At 42.6% G+C, this 22336-nt stretch overlaps 1 protein-coding gene across 2 annotated transcripts in view; it reads right to left on the bottom strand.

Annotated features, from left to right (window-relative positions):
* Positions 1–4601: 4601 nt before the first annotated feature.
* Positions 4602–22336, bottom strand: part of smek1 (SMEK homolog 1, suppressor of mek1 (Dictyostelium)) — a 26657-nt gene continuing 8922 nt past the window's right edge. Inside the window, exons 7-16 of one of the 2 annotated variants that reach the window (XM_042095758.1) lie at positions 18733–18849; positions 17966–18082; positions 15238–15369; positions 14635–14737; positions 12116–12274; positions 11335–11504; positions 9313–9455; positions 8781–8974; positions 6841–7079; positions 4602–6309 (exon numbers count right to left, since the gene is read on the bottom strand). In XM_042095758.1, coding sequence (XP_041951692.1) covers positions 6190–6309; positions 6841–7079; positions 8781–8974; positions 9313–9455; positions 11335–11504; positions 12116–12274; positions 14635–14737; positions 15238–15369; positions 17966–18082; positions 18733–18849 — 1494 coding nt within the window. In that variant the 3' untranslated portion in view covers positions 4602–6189. The remainder of the gene's footprint in view (positions 6310–6840; positions 7080–8780; positions 8975–9312; positions 9456–11334; positions 11505–12115; positions 12275–14634; positions 14738–15237; positions 15370–17965; positions 18083–18732; positions 18850–22336) is intronic. The other variant, XM_042095759.1, reaches the window with a different exon arrangement.

Genomic DNA, 22336 nt, shown 5'->3' with positions numbered 1-22336 from the left:
CATATGCATAACCCCCCCTCCATGCCACAGCCGAACTGTGGCCACACTTATACATTTTCTTAAATAGTTAAATATATAGATATATAGACTTTACTTTACTTTATTTCTGCGTTGTTGCACTGCTGGACTTACTCACTTGCACTATCACCATTGCACTACCACCATGACACTCATTCACACAGAGCACCTTAGAGCACCTTACCATACCTTACTATGCACAGAGAATCACAGGCTCAGTCCCTGCCTCAGTCATTGCAAGCGCCTCTGACTGATTAATCACCACTATGTGGATACTGTTTTTAGAATTGATTTAGATTAAGTGTTAGTTAGTATAATTTGTATTTTTGTATATTTAGCATATTCTTTATCTTCTACTGTCCTTATTGCTTAGTTGTGTTTTTATATTATATACTTAAATTACTCTTTCTGCTGTTAAAGAATGTGTTTGTGTTGTCTGTATGCTGCTGAGACCTTGAATTTCCCCTGGGGATCAATAAAGTATCTATCTATCTATCTATCTATCTATCTATCTATCTATCAATCAACCATGCAACAATTGCTTAAGCTATTGCAGTAGACTGAAACTGCATGTCTCCACACTGCTGGTTTGTAACAACATTTACAGTTCTTGCCCATTGCTTACACACTAAAAACAAATGCTTAGACCAAAGCCTCAACACCTAAACTTCTTGTAGCATACCGGTACCTTAAACACTGTGTAACCATAGCTTAAACACATTATTTGCAATTCTGCAACACACTTATTGTGAAACACTACACACAATGTCTTACATTAGACACTTTGTTTAAAAGTGAAATCTCCTGTTATCATTAAACATTTCTATTCAAAATGCAAGCACATTTTGCTAATGCAAGCTACATGTAATTGGTAAAACCCACACACATACCTGAAAACACTTAAAATAGACTTCAGGTAAATTATTGTGTACCTGTTCAAATGTGTACTTTTACATTGAGAAGTATACTTACTGAAAAAAAATGTTGACGTGCTCAATACTTATTTCCCCCGCTGCATATGCGGAGCAGACTATACTGATAACTGATCTGTAATGTAGCGACCCAAATATTTAGTTTTATTACAGACACTCATCACTTGTCTTGACAGATAAATAAAATTACAAAAATACACAACACTGAAGTTTTTTTATACAAAATATGAAGGCATTTTCATCATCTCAATCAAATACAAATGACAAAATAGTATTTTGTATTTGAAATACATAATTTAAATACCAGTACATGTATTAGAAATACTGTATTAATCCCTGCACACACACACACACACAAGAAAACACACAATGTGCACATGTACACATACACAGAATCAAACACTTGCACTTCTTATGAGTTGACTTAATGTGCCACCCGTACGACAAATTGCTAGCACGAACGCTGGGGTTTGTAGTCTTTTTGAGAAGAACATGGATGCCACCAGGGCAGCAGCTGTCTCGTTAGTGCTGGACATTTGTCTACAACACAAGATCATGTCCCTCATTCTCCCTTGTTGGGTATGGTCAATGTGAATTAATAATAAAAACATTTGTTAACTCAATTTCGCCTATTTCAATTTCAACAAGTGCTGTCGCGTTTCTCTCGAGCCACGAGGGCCATTAGCAGGCTAGTCATTGTTATTGTTTTGTGCTACATAGCCTCTTTAGCAAACAGGGACGAAACCAAATTGTTACATTGTATTGTACACACAGCAAGACCATGAAATGCATGAATTGGTGACCGGATTAAAGCAGCAATGTAATCTAGTGTGTAAGAGCATTGCATCGACATTAAAACGACCAACACAGTACAAATACAAAGAAAATGCATGTCATCATCTAAACTATGGGCGCGTACGGCCAGCTCGGGGTACCTCAACAGGGTATCTGCACATTTTTGATCAACAAATTTAATGACTTTTAAGACCTTTTTAAGACCTCTAAGAATAAAAATTAAGACCATTACCACGGCAAAAATATATATAAAACTACACTCTAGGCTGTTCAGATTAACAAAGCACATTTGTATTTGAGCAACAGTGCAAATAGTCAGTGCATATTTACCAACATAAAGTGCATGTCAGGCAACATACATATCATCTCAGACATGCGCCCATAGTTTAGATGATGACATGCATTTTCTTTGTATTTGTACTGTGTTGGTCGTTTTAATGTCGATGCAATGCTCTTACACACTAGATTACATTGCTGCTTTAATCCGGTCACCAATTCATGCATTTCATGGTCTACGACACTAAAAAGAAGTCGTATAAAAGACCATTCTGTCTGAATAAAACTGTTCTGCTGAAATGCTAATCGCTTTATCTTAGTGTACACTCCCTAAACCACAGAGCCAGGCTTTTAGTAGCATGCTCAAAGGCAGGCACACTTTTCACACTAAATACCCTCCCATAGATATCCTTTTGGTGGACAAAGTCTGACAAATACTTTCAATAATCCAATCCCATTTAATTGTTGAAACATTTGACAAAGTCATTCAGCATGCATTTGCCATGACTGAATGCAGATTCCATCACCTCATATACCCTCTCTACTGAGTACAAATAAACGGCATAAGGAAAGTGGAGTGGAGGGTCATTATTTGTTCATTTATTAGCTTAAAAGCACCTTGGGCTTTACTAGAATTAGTCTATTAACAGTGTCACGTATTATGAACTGGGCTAAAAAAATCATGGAGATCATAACGGAGATGTCCCATAAAAAAAAATTCACTGCCTGGCCAAAAAAAAGGTCACACACTCTAAAATTTCATTGGACCGCCTTTAGCTTTGGTTACGGCACACATTCGCTGTGGCATTGTGTCCACAAGCTTCTGCAATGTCACAATATTTATTTCTGACTCTCGCCAGATGTATTTCGTTCCACCTAGCTCCACTCATCTATCTGGGATCGATCCATTGGAGAGGTGTTTCAGAAGGCTGGGCCTTATCAAAAATCCTTGCATATGATTGGATAAGCCACTTGTCCGTCATCTATTGACATGCTACAATGGATATGAGTGGAGCTAGGCGGAACGAAATTCATCTGCCGTGAGTCAGGTTAGTTAAGGTCTGGAATCTGTGGTGAAAATTATGTTTCATTCTCCCTGAACCACTCTTTCACAATTTGAGCCCAATGAATCCTGGCATTATCATCTTGGAATATGCCTGTGCCATCAAGGAAGAAAAAATCCATGGATGGAATTACCTGGTCATTCAGTATATTCAGGTAGTCAACTGACCTCATTTTTTAGGCACATAACTTTGCTGAACCTAGACCTGACCAACTGCAGCAACCAGATCATAGCACTGCCCCCCACAGGGAGGCTCTTACCTTTTTGCTTAGTTAAATCCAGGTGATGACCTTTATTTTGACCAGGCAGTGTACTTCCCGTTACCACTAGTACCAGGGTTCCTACACATTTTCCATTTCAAAAATCCATACTTTTTCCAAACTCAAATTTCCAAACTTCCAGATTTTTCTACTCATAATCTTGAAATTGCGGCCACTTCTGGTTTGGGATAACTCAGTGAAAAAAAAAAACGTATGGACAACTGAAATGAATAAAAAAAATTCGTCCATTTAGTCAGGTAATTTTTCTACTGTATGAGCCAGCTGGCAATTTGTGCAGGCACTCGCTCAATCCAGTTGTCATCAACTTCAGACTGTAACACTTTTGCCATTCTATCTGGCGCATCACAGTTTTCAATGAATAAATACAACCACAAGGTTTTGTTTTCACCGAGCGGAGCTCATAGACCAGGGGTGTGAAACTCATATTAGGTAGTGGGCCGGATTTGTTGGAATGAGACCTTGTGGTGGGCTGTCGTGGTCATAATTTTCTGCATGGGTATCAGAGTGTTATTTTGTCCTCAAAGATACAACAAAAATAAAGACCCAAAATTTAAATTATGTAAAAAGTCTGAAGTCTACCTAAAGCCATTTCTTTATTGAGGCCATTTTTTTATTTTTTATTTAATTCTACGACAAAGATCCTCCTAAGTACGATCATCAGTCAAACGCTCCCATATGCCACACAACAGCTTTAGTTAATGCATGAGACACGGTGCTCATTGACTGAGAGCCCTAATTTCAGCAATGGGGAAAGTGCAAAGTCAATGTCTATAATTTAAAGAAATGATAGTTGACAGTTAAGCTACACAACAGTAATGGTTCATTATGACCTGAGTAGTGATTAGTACTGTAGCTGCAATAGTCTGGAATTACAGATATCTCTCTATACCCTTTTTTCTTTTTTCCATACTTATCCAGACCTGGAAATTACTAAAATCAAATTCCATACTTTTCCAGGTTTTTCATACCGCGTAGGAACCCTGTAGTACTCCCTCTAGTGGACAGACCCTATACTACACCAGCTCAGCTTGTCAAGAGTTCCTGTGGATGTATGCTGGTTTGGTGATGTTCAAGCAGTTATGGAACAGAATGCCAGCTCTCACAATCACAGAGTTCTGGTTCTCAATCAAATAGTATTCTTTGAAGACTCTCATGGATACTTTGCATACTTTAAAAGAACACAATACTACAACAATGTCAGGTAAAGGACTCTTGGAAGACTGCACAAAGACAAAGTTACAGCAAAAGATCTTTTTAATGGTCCCAAATATACCGCACAACTAACTTTTACACTCATGTAAAAGAAAAAAAAGAGAGAGAGAGAGGGGAAAACAACATAAGATATGACAATAAATCGATCACATCTAGAATTCCACTCAATCTTTAATCAAAACAGAGGGGGGGAGGGTTACAAATTTTCAAAACAAAAACAAAAACAATTCTGCAGTTTCAAAGGGCAAAAAAAGAGTAGAGGGTTTAACTCTCTCTCTCTCCCTCTCACTCTCTCAGTCTCCTTGTAGGGAGGTTTTTTTAAAACCAGACCAAGTGCGACTGAAAACAACCTGAACTCCAAAAGGCAGGCCTCATTATGCTGATTTAAAAAAAGGAGGGAGAGAAAGAGAGAGAGAGAGAGAGAGAGAGAGAGAGAGAGAATGAGAATGAGAAACAGACACTGCTGGCATTGAACAAAAGAAGAACTTCCCACTAAGGGGCAAACAAAGAGAGAGATAGAGAGCCACAATGACGAAGATGACATCATCAACAAGCGACGACAACCAAGACAAGTTTTTTCTGTGTTTTCCAGTCTCCCGTCTGGTCTTAAAAACTAAACGTTAAAAAAAAAAAAAAAAAAGGATCATAAAAACGAAAACAGAAGAGATGAAAGAAAAAGGAGAAAAGAGGGGGAGTAGAGGAAAGCGAGAAAGAAACAGAGGAGCCATTGAAAGGGAGTGGTGGTTGTGGTTCTGGATTGGCTGGCCCGTTTCGGGTCACTGCGTTCTCCTTCCCTGAGACGGGGGGCAGTGTGTGTGATACTGGTCCGAGCCCGGCACAACAGATGGGGCACCAGTCTCTGCGTCAGAGTATGTGTGTGTGTCTGTATACGTGTGTGTGTGTGTGTGTGTGTGTGCGTGCACACTGAATTGCATGCCTGGGTGTATGTATGTGAAAGTGTGTTTGCATGTGCGTGTGTGTGTGTGTGTGCGCTCGCATGTGTCTTGTTTTCTCCCCCAAGAGTACTTAGCTTTGTTGGTTTTAAGTCATTAAATCATTTTAAAAAATCTCTTATCCAACCACAGCAACAGTCTTTATCTCTCTCTCTCTCTCTCTCTTTCTTTCTCTCTCTCTTTCTCTCTCTCCTTTCTCTCCGGCGTTCGTCCACATCAGTTCTTCACTCACGTCTCCAATTGGCACTTGAACAAGGAGGTTCCTCATGCAACGTCCATGAGGAGACTTTTCCTTTTCATGTCTTCTAGGTTTTTTTTTTTCCATCTTTTTTTGTCCCCCCTTGTTTCTCTCTCTCCTTTCCCTTCGCATCCTCCCATCGGAGGGGACCTCTGCATTCGTTCTCTCATTCATTCTTGTTTTGTTTTCTCTTTTTTTTTGTTTCTCTCCTTGAATCAGTTTGTTTGTTTGTTTATTTTTTTTTAAGTTCTACAAAGTTCAACAAAATAGTCCATCGGCAGGCAACCATCCCCCTGCAGGGAAGGAGGAAGGGGTGTGGGGGTGGGGGGGGGTGTGTTGCCATGACGACGAGGAGAGCGTGGAGGGGGATCGGGAAATTGGCAGGGAGGGACAGGACGCAGGTGGCAGGTGTGGCACTCTACTAGCCCAGCTTGGTCTTCTTGGACAGGGGCGGACTCTCCTCCTTGCCGTCGGAGTCGTCTTCGTCGTCCTCCTCATCCTCGTCATCGTCTGGATAGTCCACTAACCCAACCAGGGTGCCCTGAAAGTGTGTTTTGGGTATGCAGACAGACAGACACACACACACACACACACGCACACGCACACACGCACACACACACACACACACACACACACACACACACACACACACACACACACACACACGCGCACACACACACACGCACACGCACACACAGATAGAGAGAGGAGATGAGACTTGTTTACTGACCTGGCATTTCGGCCCTAATTCAAATGACCGGCAAATTGTAAACTCTTAAGCCTAACTGTAAAGTTTGCTACTGTATTTTAACAGTATGTTCAATGTAAAATATGTAGTTCAATTGGCCTTAGCTTTGTATTTTAACAGTATGTTCAATGTAAAATATGTAGTTCAATTGGCCTCTGCTACTGTATTTTAACACCAGTCATACTGGTGGTACTTGTACTTGTTTACTGAGGTGGCACTCATTGTGAAAACTTTGAAATCCACTGGTCTAGACAAACCATATTGAGCTCCCCGTCTCTCAGTAAACATGTTAGCCAAGTCTAGTAAGGGTCAAAGTTCACGTACCTTGGTGGTGACTGTGGTGGTGGAGGCGGGCGAGGAGCTGCGGGCGGTTGCCCCCGGCGACCCTGGCGATCCCGGCGAGCCGGGGTGGGAGGAGGGCGATGAGGAAGGCGAGGTGGAGGGCGAGGAAGAGGAGAGGCTGGAGGCTTTGGGCGAGCTGGAGAAGGACAGCTTAAAGCTGGGGCTCTGCCTCCCCGAGAGACTGGACTTGGGCAACACCTCCTTATCCTCTGGCTCTTTAACTGGAGAGAGAGATAGAGAGAAAATAAGAAGTGAGTTTGAGAATAAGAGAGGGAGAGAGAGAGAGATGGAGAGATAGAGAGAAAATAAGAAGTGAGATAGAGAATAAAAGAGGGAGAGAGAGAGGTAGGGAAGAAGGGAGGATAAAAAAGAGGAAAAAGAGGGGTGTGGATGTTCATATTATGTCTTTCCTTTCTCATATGCTCACTCCATAAAAACATACACCATATTAAAAGTTACAGTATGCAAGATTTTCACCTTTACGAAGCCAATTTGATGGTAAACGAACTTGTAATAGGCGAATCGTTCACCTAGCATAGCTATACAGCATAGACGTAGCGAGTCGCTTCAAGAACAGAGGCCTGACAAATCTCGGGAGAATCGTGACCTTGTCAATAGATATAGCTATTTGGAGAGAGTTTTTGCCTGTTGTTAATCCTTCACTTCAACAAAAGCATTTTCATTGTGTACAGAAGGGATAAGTCACGAGAGGTTTAGTACAACCTTTAGTACTACAACAGCAGAGTAAAATAAGTAAGGGATAATGGACGACACGGTGGTCTGTTCACAGAAATTAATGCACAGTCGAGGTTGTAAAACGGCCCCGACGCGAAGTGGAGGGCCGTTTAAACCTCGTAGTGCATTAACTTCTGTGAACAGACCACCGTGGAGTCCATTATCCCGCTTATTCCACTGTTGCCACTTGCGTTGTGTTCATTTCCTGTTACAATTTTACAATAAACATTTTAATCGCTAAAACTGTCTTGTTTGTAGAACTACTTTCTTCCAACACATATCAACTAATTTCTCAACTTGCAGGACAAACTGCTGTTACTAGTTCTAAATGGATGGTTGCTACGGCCAAAGGCCAGTCGTTAGTTCTAGCTCTCCCGTTGTCAAGCTGGCGTATCCCAAGATTCTAATGAACTTTAGCTTTGAAACATCGCTATTTTACTTAGCCTGCTGTCATCCATCTAGCAAAAAGCCACCTCCGTCATATGCTACAATGTTGGCATGTTCTGAACATCTACATTTTACAGCTCGGATGCAACGTGACGGCTCATTTAAACTTCACAACGAGTTCGGCGAATTAATATATAAGTGTGATACGGCCAAAAAAATGGATCTACTTCATAGGTGTGCAAATAACATACGGTTAATGGTCGTTCTAAATTACGTAAGACAATGGGAAATTCAACCAAGCAGTGGAATAAAAATATATAACGACTCTATAGGGAGCTCTACAGTGGCCAATAATACCCTAAACCTGCATAGTGTACTCTCCATACGGAGGCCTATATTGCTACACACAAAATTACTGCCATTGATTGTTAGGGAGAGTGTTTTCTGGCGTACATACGTTTCTTTCTCTCCATGAACAGAGAGAGATTTTTCTTTTTTGAATTTTTATTATTAGTGGAAATGTACCTAATTTTGAATAAAGTAATTTTTAAATAAAGTGTGTGTGTGTGTGTGTGTGTGTGTGTGTGTGTGTGTGTGTGTGTGTGTGTTCTCTGATGTTCTATTATTTTTATTATTCTCCATAGTCCATGTCAATTGAACATTGTTATTATTATTACTATTAATTGCTAATTCTCTTGATGTAATTACTGCTTTGGCAACATTGTAACACTTACAGTCATGCCAATAAAGCTCATTGAATTCAACTGAAAATGAATTGAGAGAGAGAGAGAGAGACGTACGTTTCTTTCTCTCCATGAACTTGCTGATGGGCTCCATGAGGTCCTGCTCGCCGCTCTTGCTCTTGTCGGAGGGCGGCACCACGGCCTCCCCGTCCTCCAGCTCGTCCTCGTCCGTGTTGAACCACATCTCCTCCTCGTCCTCCAGCGTCCGCGCGTCCCGGCGGAAACGGTGGTTGCGCAGGATCGAGCGCATGCTGGGGCGAGCAACACAGAGCACACATGATCACACACACACACACACACACGAACATAAAAGAGACCACAACAACATTGTCTTGAGTGAGCTGGGATGACGTTTGGTAGTTACAAATGAATTCAACAGGCAACACCACTTAAAGTTTGTGCTACAAAACAATAGTCCCTTCTTACTAAGTAACTGCAGGGGAAGCACTGTGCATAATGTGTGTGTGTGTTAGAAAATATACAATTATGCATGCCTGTGTGTGTGTGTGTGTGTGTGTGTGTGTGTGTGTGTGTGTGTGTGTGTGTGAGTGAGTGAGTGAGTGAAAGAGTTAATGTGTCTGCCCCGTACCTGTCGAGTTTGGGATTGTCTTGCCTTTCTCTCTGCTGCTCATAGCGCAGCTTGAGGCCCTTGAAGGTCTGCACATAGTCCACATCTTCCAAGGCCTTCCAGTAGCTCTCAATGATATGAGCTGTTAAAGACTTCACATCCTCCTAGTGTGGGATGGGGAGGAGAGTTGGAGAGGGAAAGAGAGAAAGAGAGAGAGAGAGAGAGAGAGAGAGAGAGAGAGAGTGGATTGAGTGAAAGAGAGGGGGGAGAGAGGTGGACAGAGTGAGAGAATCAGAGAGAGAGAGACAAGAGGTGGAGGAAAGGAGGGAGATGGGGGGATAAAATATGAGAGAGAGAGAGAGATAGAGAGAGAGAGAGGTGGATAGAGAGATAGAATCAGAGAGTAAGAGAGAGAAAGATGAAAGCAAGCAGAAGGCAAAGGAGGGAGGGATGGAGGTAGAAAGAGGAAATCCAGGTTACAACAGGTGGAAAAGCCAAATCCCCAACAACAGGTGAAGGTAAACAAGGTGAGAGCGGGGGAGGCGTGTCAGCGTCCACAAACAGGGGAACGGAATCTTAGCAGCGTTCTCCAGCATGAGGCGGCCTTTATATGAGGACTGAATCAGTGACTGGGGCTGATGGCATCAGTATTACAACAAAAAAAAAAACATGGACGTGTTTTCTTTGAAATGGAGTAAACATCTGCAAACAAGAATGGTGCATTTGCTATACTTCAGCAAGGAGTAAACATATGCACACCTTTGTTTACAAGAATGGCGCCTTTGATATACTTCTGCAAGGATTCGGTAAGAGGTACAGCTTAAGTTTAAAGGTGCATCTCTCCTCTCGACTGCTAGCTGCCCTTCCCGTGAGTACACTATATAGACCCTTTCAAGAGAGTTCCATTATCAGCATCTTATTATACGGCTCTTCACAATGCAAGTAGAATGCTCCATTGACTTGAATGGGATTTCCGAAAGTTCTAGCGGTCATTTTTCTTGGGAAAGGACCTCTGAAAACAAGAATGACCGCTGTCAACGGCAACGGAGTTTGTGCTTGGAACTTCATTCAAAAGTGAAAGCAGACGGTTGATCAGCTGTGTCCTAAAGAATGTTTAATTCAAGTTCAGCGTGTGTTGCGAACTATTTGTTTCTCAGCAAAAGCCACGACGAAACGGTAACAAATAAGTGTAAAGAGACATATCGTGGAGTTTATTTTTTCGTTTTGGCAAGTAGCCGTATAATAAGCGGGATAATGTATAGAACGGCGGTCATTATGGGAAAATAAGTCCCTTCAGGGCGAAACAAGACCGGTTCGCCCTGTCGGGACTTATTTTCCCCATAATGACCGGCGTTCTATACATTATCCCTTACATAGTTGGCCCCACAAGGCTTCCGTTTTAACATTCCATATGTTATCTTAATGCAGAGGAAGTAGATTGGGACCCAAATAGAACGTTCAAGCATTGTTTTTGTTTTTATTGTTGAAAGGGTCTATAAAGAACGGTCTCTGTAGGCAGCCCAGTACAGTTAAGAGTGTGTCCAGGTGTGAGTGCACTTCCAAGACCACACTGACAATGTCCAGTCAAATTCAGAGGCTTTTTACAACATCACGTCAAAGAGTGAGTCCAGCTGAGGGCACATTTGTATATGATTTGCCTACCAAATGTTACACTACCGTGGCTCATCTGCTCAGTAGTGTACAATGACAAACCACCTGGGACTTTGTGAATGACCCTTTGAGAGGAGAGCCTCGTCAGTACTGGGAATCTGATTGGACGGTGACCAAATTCAGATGCTTTCTTAAAAGGTGCCAATTCCCAATAACATTGTGTGTGAATGAATGTATGCGCACACAGCAGAGTTCATGAGGATGTTGTGGGATTTTGACAGTGTGTGTGTGTGTGTGTGTATGAAAACTGCTTAAACATACTCGATCCTCCTGATGATGATTGAGTTTGTGTGTTTGTGTGTGGAGATACACAAACAATAATGACTTAATCTGAGTGTGTGTGTGTGTGTGTGTCTTAGTGTTAATACTCACCACCCGGACATACTCAAACATCTCAATGATGGCGGAGTTCATGAGGTTGTAGCGTGTGCCGTTGTTGAGAAAGGCCTTGACGACAGGCTCAAACAGGAAGTTCCTCATGATGTAGCGATTATAGAACTCATCCTTAAGCCCGATGATCTTACGCATAAACCTTAACGCACCTGAGGAGGGAGGGAGGGAGGGAGAAAGAGAGGGGGGGGGGCAGAGAGGAGAGAGAGAAAGAAGAAGAGAAAGGGAGGGAGATAAGGAAGATGAGAGAGCAGGACAAGAGGAAGACAAGAGGAAGGGAAGGATAGAGAGAGGGGAAGGAAAGGATAGAGACAAGAGGAAGGGAAGGATAGAGAGGGGGGGAAGGGAAGGATAGAGACAAAAGGAAGGGAAGGATAGAGAGAGGGGAAGATTAAGAGGGAGGGAAAGAGATAGGAGGGGAGAGAGAGGGATAGTGGAAGGGCAGAGGGGGATAAGATTTATAAGATGATAAGAACATAACACTTAATCACTCTTAACTAAGTACACACTCTCCTTTTCACCCCTCTTGTCTCCTTTCTAATGATACCCAGGTTCAATCTGTGTGTGTGTGTGTGTGTAAGTGTGAGTCACATGTCTGTATGTTGGTGCAAGATGGCCTTCTCTATGTAGTTCTTGATGTGTGTGAGTGTGTATGTGTGTTGTGTGTAATGATCAAGCTCTCTGTGTGTGTGTGTGTGCGCGTGTGTTTGTGTGTGTGTTTGTGCATGCGTGTGTTTGCGCACATGTGTGTGTGCAGACTCACAGAGTGCGAGGAAGGCGTGTTGCGAGGCCATAAGGACGAGCACGCGGCGGAGGATGTCCTTGTTGATGATGTAGTTCTTGATGTGGTACGTGTGGTGTTCCACGCAGAACGTCAGCAGCTCCACAATCAGAGCTAGCAGCTGGCACGTCTGAAAGTCATCTATATACACACACACACACACACACACACACAGAGATACACACACAGAGACAGACACACACACACACACAGAGACACACATACACACACACACGATTAGGGGAGGTGTTATAAAATGAGACACCAAAATATGTTATTTCTCATGCATCAGTAAGTCAATTTGGATAAAAGCATCCATTACATAAATGAATTCAAATGTAAACGTATAATGATACTCAAACTACATCTAAAGAGCCCACAGAAATAACACACCAATGTCTACAAAGAGGAGTCACTTGGCTACGATCACATGAAGCGCGACCCAACGCGCCAGACTTCAGAACTCATGACCAGGTCAAATCCTGCACAGAAGTGCATCCTCAGGTGTGACACTCTGTAATGCCATCTAGCGGATGTTAGCGAGATGTACACCTGGCCTGTCTTGATACAGGGAGCCAGGTGTGCAGTCATTTGTTATGACAACATATAGTATATTTATATGATGAGGTTCTGTTCAGAGACATATGTATGTAAGTAAATACCAATGCATCTATGTTTTAGCTTGGCTACGCTCTCCTAGATCTCCTTTCAGGGAGATACTAGTCTGGAACACCATAATTCACAACCGTTTTCATCAGGTCTGAAAAAGACCCGTCAATCAGCGATGAGAGGGGATGACACTATAGTTTTGAAATCTAAAGTGGCTGTGGTCAACGGTAGCAGGAACGGCTGCAAACATCAAAAATTGCAGTCGGAAGAAAGTGTACATTTATTTACAGCAGGTAGGCCTACATACAGTAGATTGCTTGCTGACTGCTGAAGCTGTTTATTTTCAGTTTGGAAAGTTTAGGTGAAATAGGAAGTAGCGTTAGGAATCCCTGATCAATGTGTTTGGTGAGGCTGGACCGATGACTTCAAAGTTAACGCAAAGCCCATCACCATGCTAGCGTTGGAGATGCATCCCAATCGTGAGTTGTCTTCACTAATTGATTGAGTCTGGTTTTAACCAGGCTATCTACGTTTGACTACTAAGGAACAATAATGTTCATATATCAGAGGTGTGATTGGCAAAGGTAAAAAAAAAAGGAAAATATACGGTTTGAGTACTTTAGTGTACTAGTGTTGGCTACCGTATATATTTACATCACCTACACTTCATAAAATTCATGGGGCAAATCATATGCAAGGGTGGCACTAGATAAACGGCCTTAAAGAAAATATATTTGGGGCCAATACTAGGGGGGTCCGGGGGCATGCCCCCCCGGAAGAACATTTTGAAAAATAACCCTTTAAATGATGACATCTGATGACTTTTACGGGAAGTATTGATACATTGATATACATATATTTCAAACATTATAGCATATTACAATACAGCCTATAAGGCCTAAAGAAAACTAATTTATAATAGAACAAAGTAGCCTAGGCCTACACAAGACTAAACCAAATATGTCTGAAATATATAGGACATCACGATCATTTTGCCAACAGTGACACAGAACCATGGATTTTTTCCATTTATAACATGTTTTGTTTATAACTTAAACCAACATTGAGTAAATTATTTACTATAGGCCTACTTGATGATAATATATAGCCTGCCCCCTAACAGTCCTCTGGGCCTACGTACAAAATAGTGAATCATGTGATAGGCCTACTGATATTGATGCTGATTGAAGAGGTTGCAACTTGAAGGTTGTTGATATTTCAGTTCCAAAGAGAATCAAATTACATCGATTCCTCTAATCCCAAAGTAACACCTCTCCTCCTAAAATAAATGGTAGGCTCTGTTTTAAGCTACTGCACCAGGATTGTGTAGGCTAACCGGCTACAACACTAGTTTTACAAGCGCACACACTAAATGGAGAGCTAGGGTTAAAATGCAGACTGCGCCTTTAAATTGGCGACTTTTTATCAGCACAATGCTACAGTAGGCTATTTCCACTAAATATTCAGCTCAATATTATGTGCAAGACGTTTAATAAGTATGCCAAAGCTTTGATCTCTTAGCACCGTCACCATAACGTTACATTTTCTCATGATGAGATGGCGTCCTAAAATATGTTTTAGACAAGGGGCGCAAGGTTCACGGAGGTGAACGGCTGGACAAACGCGAAATGACAAAACCCGTCGTCATTGTCAGCGGCCTGTTATAACAATGGTCTGTGTTATACAGAACTATAGCCTAACTCTGACCGACAGAACCCCCCCATCATCGGATCTATACGAATTGTGTGGGTCTCATTTTCAAGTCGAAAAAAAAAACGGAATTCCGTTTAAAAAAAGGAAGAATCACACCCCTGATATATGTTCATAAGCACATTGTGTAGCACACACACACACACACACTCACACACACACACACACACACACTCACTCACCTTTGCTGGGTTTGTCTTCAGTGGTATTGGCCAGTAGGGGGGCGGAGAGCACGTGCATGCAGTGCTTATAGAAGAAGCTCAGAAACTCCGTCTTCTCCGTCTTCTGTTGAGACCAATGAGTGAAGAGAACAGAGGCGGAGAGATGGATGGATGGAGTCAGAGAGGATCAGAGATGGAGAGAGAGAGAGAGAGAGAGAGAGGAAGAGAGAGAGAGGATCACAGAGGATCAGAGATGGAGGGAGAGAGAGGGAGAGAGAGGGTCAGAGATAGAGGGAGAGAGAGAGAGAGAAAATGAGAAGTGAAAAGACAAATGTTAAGAGGAATATTTTTCACACAAGTGATAAGGCAACAATGGTTAATTTGATGCAAAGCATTACTCACTAAATGAATCCATCAATACAATAGTGTAGAGTGTAAACGAGCGAGTGGGAGTGTGTGTGTGTGTGTGTGGTGTGTGTGTCATGTTTGCTGGGTGCGCAGCGACTTGAGTTACACAATGATATCTATGGTGCATGGTGTGTGTGTGAATGTGAGTGTAAACGTGTGTGTGTGAGAGAGAGAGACAGACAGACAGTGTGTGTGTGTGTGTGTGTGTTCTCTCACATTTGCAGTAGCCATCATGTTCTCAGGGTCTACCAGCGTCCTGAGTAGCCCCATAAGCTGCACTGCACCCCCCAACTCTGGGTCTGTGTCACAAATCATGTGCTCAATGATCAAGTTGATCAGCAAGATATCCTACAGAGGAAACAGGGAGAGAGAGGGGGGGAGGAATAGAGGAAGAGACTGGTGTGTGAATGCTGGCAGACAGCTCAAGTGTATTTGTCACTGAGGGATTGGTATTGGCTGTTGCCTAACTTTTTTCATGGCACCACATGACATTTCATGCCCACAACCCTGCTCTTCATGCCCACAACCCTGCTCTTCATGTCCACAACCCTGCTCTTCATGCCCACAACCCTGCTCTTCATGCCCACAACATTCCACAACCCTGCTCTTCATGTCCACAACCCTGCTCTTCATGCCCACAACCCTGCTCTTCATGCCCACAACATTCCACAACCCTGCTCTTCATGCCCGCTGTGTGTTTCCAGGGTTTTGCCTGTACTTGTCTGTGTCTTTAAATCATACATATTTACATCAGATGATGGATATAATATCTACATTATCTATATATTGTGTTGCTAGAGTGATACCAACAGCTGGATTCAAATTGCTTGTGTGTGTGTGAACATAATTGGCCCAGTTATGTTCACACACACATAATGAACTTGGTTCCAATTGGGCAAAAAGAGCCGATTTGAGCTGATTCTAACCTGAGATGAGGTCAGTGGAGTATGAGCGTGCCCTGATAAACCAGAGACCGATCTCACAATTCAATGTTAGTCTTTGTCAAACAGAGTGTGGATATACAATATATATAGACATAATGTCATGTTTATTTTTTGTATTGATTTGTGTAGTTAAATGTTTTCTCTCTTTATTTACGTTATTTTTGATAGTTTTCGTGTTATTCTCTTAGTCCTTTTTACTACTTTCAAGTCGGCTGATGTTAACGTCTGTCCATTGGGAGCTTGCTATGGCTAGCTTTTGCCCTGGGCCTCTTACATCCTTCCCATCCATCTGTGAGCCGGTGCTGCACTTCACTGTCTGGTCGAGGGGATTTCTCGGGACAGCAGCTGGAGCTACTTTGCGAAAGATCTGCCAAGGCCGCCGAGCTGTTTCTGACCTGTGAGCTGCCATGCCAACTGCCTGGAGTCTGGATCGAGCAGACTAGGGTTAACATTAACTTTGAAGAACTCTGCATTACGGACCAACAAACTGTCGCCGTTATAAGCAAAGATTCTAGAGCGCTCCGCTCTAGAATCTTTGGTTATAAGTCCACCGAGTTGCTGATCTACATGATCGCCCACGACTTTCGGACTGGTATGCTTCCAGTGATCTCTAGACTAACAAGGCCTAACGTTCACAGTATCTTCAGACTGCCAGTGAGTGTAAAGAACTTTGTTGGCGTTGCATCGGTTGTGGAGACACAGCTGTGTGCAGTTTCACGCGAGTCATCATTGCCCTTGGACATTTTCAGCCGGTTGGAAATTGGGCTAATTCTATTTTTATTTTTTATTTATTTTATTTATTAATTTGTTTGTTGTCTGTCTTGTATGTCTTGGTGTCACGGGTACGCTGGCGACTACGCCGCTCCGTCCGCTATTGTCTTTGTTAGTCTATGTGTCAATGACAATGTCTTATATGTGGAGCGCTTTGGGTTGCACTCTGTGCATGTTAAATGCGCTATACAAATAAAACTGACTTGACTAGACCCTTTCAAGAGAGTTCCATTATCAGCATCATAGTTGGCCCCACAAGGCTTCCGTTTTAACATTCCATATGTTATCTTAATGCAGAGGAAGTAGATTGGGAACCAAATGGAACGTTCAAGCATTGTTTTTGTTTTTATTGTTGAAAGGGTCTATACACATACATCATGCAGTACAACTGGCATAAAGGTGAAACATCTTAAAGGTGCGATTTGTAGGATTGTTACCGAACGTTCTGCAGGCCAATATCAAAACACTGGTGAACGTTCTCAAGACTACCAGACTCGAGCCTCTTCTGGGTTGCCAGATGTAATGAAGACTTAGCTAACGTTAGTTGACCTGCAGCTGCTTTAACGTTTCTCCAACCATGACCCAGCTACACATTACGGAAACAGTGAAAACAAAAAATACCTCTCTAACCAACGTAACATATTTAGCTGAAGTTAGCGATGCAGATGAAGTTTAGCCTAGGCTACCTGTTGTGGAGAAATATGGCCAGCTCTGCGTCACACTTGATATTCTTCGTTTGACGAAGACGTCACCATCTCAGGAAGCTCCTCCGATGTCCACTTAATTTGTTTATTGTTTTAATTTTGGAAATTTGCCTGCCTCTCGTAGGCGTTCATGACTACAACTGACAGCTGTTGACAGTTGGCCTTTGCTAATTTGGCAACCCAAATAGGAGGACGCGCTAGCCCATTATTAATACGCTATTCTAGAATTAATCGTTCAAAACATAAACGAAAATTCTAAGACATTCCGCCCCGTAACTCATATTTTTTCATGGGTTTTACGGGGTTTTACAGGTTAGAGTAATGTTGTCAAATAAGCCATTACTTCAATTCATCGTGTTTCCTTACTCTCTGACAACATATGGTGATCATTTTTGGAATGGTTACAGTTTATTTTCCATTATTTCCTACATACTGGACCTTTAAACAATGCTAGTGTGTGTATGTCTGTAATGGTGTGGCACATTTACAGGCTTGCCTGTGTGTGTGTTGACTCATGTCACTCACGTCATCATTCTGTTGGCACTCCTGCATCACAAACTCTCGTACCATCGAGGGGTTGTACTCCACAAGGTACGAGAAGATATCCGTCGCTGCTCCCCTTACTTGTGCGTCATCCATACCCTACGACACACACACACACACACACACACTTCAAGGTTTATCATAATGGAACAAAGGGTAAATTTGACATTTTCAGTGCCCTTGCTTCGTGTTTAGGAAATGTGATGACAACACTTCAAAGCAGTCCTATTCCACACCTGAGAAGCATTTCAAGTGTTTATCAAGAGAGATGAGTAGAGGACAGAGTGAGCAGTGACTAGACAGTGAAGCAGAAATGAGACAAAGAGAAGAAGGGAGAGGAAATGGAGAGAGAGAGAGAGAGAGGAAGGTGTGAGAGAGAACGCATTCACTTGCACAAGAGAAAAAGCATGTGCACAGAGAGACAGAGAGAGAGGAAGAGAAATAGGAAGAGAGAGGGAGAGGAAGAGAGAGGGAGAAAGGAAAAGAGAGAGGGAGAGAGAGGGAGAGAGAGGAAGAGAGAGGGGGAGAAAGGAAGAGAGGGAGGGAGAGAGAGAGAGAGAGAGAGAGAGAGGGGGAGAGAGGAAGAGAGAGAGAGGGAAATAGGAAGAGAGAGAGGAAGAGAGAGAGAGAGGGAGAAAGGAAGAGAGAGAGGGAGAGAGAGGGAGGGAGAGAGAGAGGGAGAGAGAGAGAGGGAGGAAGAAAGAGAAAGGAAGAGAGAGAGGGAGAGGGAGAGAGAGAGCGTGCCTCACCAGTATGACCTCCAGTGCGGGGAGGATGCCCATGTTTGAGAGCGTCTTGAAGAAGGCGTCTCTGTTCTGAGGCTGCAGCGTCTGAGAGAACGCGCAGAACTCCTTCAGGAAGTTCACCTGAACACACACACGCACACACACACACAGCAGAGGGGTGGCACTTTAAACAAAAGAACTGCAGGTTTTTCTCTCATGCACACACCAATAAACCAAGCACACATACACACACGCAACAAAAGCATATCAATTGGGGACTCAACTTGGGCACTGTAGTTCATTGACAGTCAGTCAGTTATGGAGCTAAATTTGTCTCAATAATATTTGTATATGCGCAGAGGGGGATCCACAAATATTTCTTGATTTGCATGTGTGTTTTGATATCTACAAATAACAAAAATCATATTTGAAACTCGTATATTGATTTTTACAAATATAGATGTGCATTTGTAAATAAAATGCCATTTGTAAAACCAAAAATTTCATTTGTGAAATGTGATTCTGCATTTGTGGATCACCAGCACACGCATTCTTCGCTTTCCAAAGTTGCGTGTTTTGAGACGTTCTTCGCATGAAAGTCGCACAAATCCACGCGTAAAAAAATCATATTTGTAACTTGTAAATTGGTTTTTACAATTGCAGATTTGTATTTGTAAATTAAATGGCATTTGTAAAACTGAAAATTGCCTTTGTGAAATCTAATTTTGCATTTGGATCACCAGAACACGTAGTTTTCGTTTTTGCATTTGTGGATCAGCACACGTGTTTTTGAGACAATCTTTGCAGCAGACGAGCCACCCAGATCCACAAATAGCCTACCTCTAATTCGCCTGCTGACAGACTTTCTAATCCAGTAGATGGCAGTGTTGTTCTATGGGACTCATAACACACAGAGCTAGCGAACCTGTCACCATACCTGTCAACACTCCCGTTTTTCCCGGGTTTCTCCCGTATTTCAAGGTCATCTCCCAGCACCCTCCCGTTTTGTTATTTCTCCCAGAAAACTCCCGTAATTTGCATGGCAATCAAACTTCATTTTAAAATCATTGATCCATTCAGGTTGCCAGATTGTGTATGAAATACACCCTACACATACACGATCACTTAGTTTCAATTTCAACCGTTTTGTCATAGGCTAAAACTTGGCAACCCAAAACCCAAATAAGGAAGCGGGTGCCGACTGCGCAGCCTGAGTCTCGTCGTAAGCAAGCGGGCTAGTTGAATGGCCTACTCCAAAACTAGCTGTTGTGAAATTGTTGGGAATTTAATTGATTAACACATCACATAAACTGTTATTGAGTGTTGATACACTGAACTTGTGCCCTCGGAACCAAATCTGACAGCAAGCAGCTTGGAAGTAGGCTGCAGGCAGGCAGCTGGTGGATACATAACTGGCATGCGTAAGGTAACCTAATGGTAAGGTAAAAGGTAAAAGCAACGACCGAAATGCAGTGTTGAAACACGTGTATGAAACGTATTAAATATGCAAACACAGATCCAGTATAAACACTGACACCCCCCCCCCCCCTGAAAAAAAATCTCCCGTTTTTTGAAAAGCTAAATGTTGACAGGTATGCCTGTCAGTGAATCAGTAGTCAGTGAATCAGTCTCTCTCTCGGACAAACACACACACACACACTATGCCAGCAAGACCACATTGTTATGCAAGATATCCACCTGACAACATAATCTCCTACATTGTTTATGTTTATGGTATGTAGATCTTCCTATCTGCATTAGGGATCGACCGATATGTTTTTTTCAGGGCCGAAACCGATATCAATTATTACCAAAACAGGAGGCTGATAACCGATATGTAAAACCGATATGTCAGTTGTCAAAAAGGGGGGTAAATAGTAAAGGCAATATGCAGCAAAAATTTCATTCAAAAGCATTTAATAATGCAAAGTTTTCTTTTTTCTTTTGTTACACAATTGTCGAACAACTTGCATCACAAGTGTAAATCCTGTGTATCATGTTAATCCAAAAGCTGAGTGATAGCAATTATTTTCAAAGACCAGGCCTACACAATGGGCTATGTGCTTGTTAAGGGACCTGTCACAAAGAGGATGCTTTGCCATCGTGTGTGTGAGTGCACGAGAGAGGGAGAGTGAGAGGAAGGTGCATGCGTGATGGCAAGTGTTAAGGTTGAATCGTTTAACAAAACAGTTTTAAAATAGTTCTTAGGCTATTTAAGCATGCAATTTGTGTCCATATGTAGGCTATAAGCTACACTTTTGTGAGCCTAAAAGGCACGTTAATAGCCAGCTCAGGACGAGATTTAGTCCAAGTTGGATTAATTACGGCTGGCCCTGGGTGCCTGTAGTCTTTTCTGACAGTCCGTTTCAAAAAGGAGCAACTAGACTTTTTGACGTTCGCTATCGTATAATTTGGGACTTGTTACTATGTAAGGGATAATGTCCGCCGAGGTGTCCCATTATTCACAATTAATGGACGAGGTGGAGGCAAGGAACTCCCCGAACCGCAGCACCCGAGTTTGTAGGCTAACTAGTAAACAGCATATTACTAACGTGCATCAATCGGGAATTAGCTAAATGGAGGAAGTGGGTGCTTATTGATCCGGATCAAAGAGAAAATAGCTTACAAAGTGGTGTTTTTGCCACTTCAGTGTAGAGGATTGTGATTCATTGCAACTTCAGCAATGTAAGGTACCTTACCTTCGAATAATAGCTCCGTAGCCTACCGCTGAAGCCCAGTAAACATTCTGCCTCAACAGAAGCCTAAACGTTACATATATTCAGTCTTTGAACCTGATTGGCTGCATTCGTGCTAACTAACAAATCAGACAGTGTAGTGGGCGGGACAATGCTCTCGACCACAGAGTAGCAAATGCAGGGAGTAAGAGACGCTTTACAGACAAAGTAGCGCGTTTCATTCTTTATCCATTTCAATATCGGCTTATCTGTGGAAAAAATGACCGATACCGATGATTATAATAATGCTAAATATCTGCCCCATGACCAGATTTTGCCTATCCTACTACACTTACTGCACACAGCGCACTATAGTACGAATTCAGACAAAGATAACACTCCTTTGTCCACATGATTTCTTTCTGTAAAGAGGCTGCATCTGTCTAAACGGTCATCAGCTAAACGGAACCAGTCCACACCGCTCACTGACAAGTAGAACCCAAGAAAACAAGTTCTCACACCAACAAGTCCTCACAAGTGGGTAGGGGGACAAACGAGTGCTGCTAGTCACTAGGCAACAAGGGGGTAGGGGGACAAACGAGTGCTGCTAGTCACTAGGCAACATGTGGGTAGGGGGACAACCAAGTGCTGCTAGGTAACAAGGGGGTAGGGGGACAACGAGTGCTGCTAGTCACTAGGTAATAAGTGGCTAGGGGGACAGACTAATCACTAGATAACAAGTGGCTACGGGGACAGACTAATCACTAGGTAACAAGGGGGTAGGGGGACAGACTAGTCACTAGGTAACAAGTGGGTAGGGGGACAGACCCACCCTCCAAATGAACGACACCAGCATGCATATACACGGGTCTGCATGATGCCACATCATGGCATATGAATGCCAAAGCACAGGTGTTCAATGTGAATTAGAATGGGCTTTGTGCAAGTCATTT

This window comes from Alosa sapidissima, chromosome 6 (genome assembly GCF_018492685.1).
Source record: "Alosa sapidissima isolate fAloSap1 chromosome 6, fAloSap1.pri, whole genome shotgun sequence".
In the NCBI taxonomy this organism is placed as follows: domain Eukaryota; kingdom Metazoa; phylum Chordata; class Actinopteri; order Clupeiformes; family Clupeidae; genus Alosa; species Alosa sapidissima.
The sequence above is the reverse complement of the archived record's forward strand: the minus strand, read 5'-3'. Positions and strand labels throughout refer to the sequence as shown.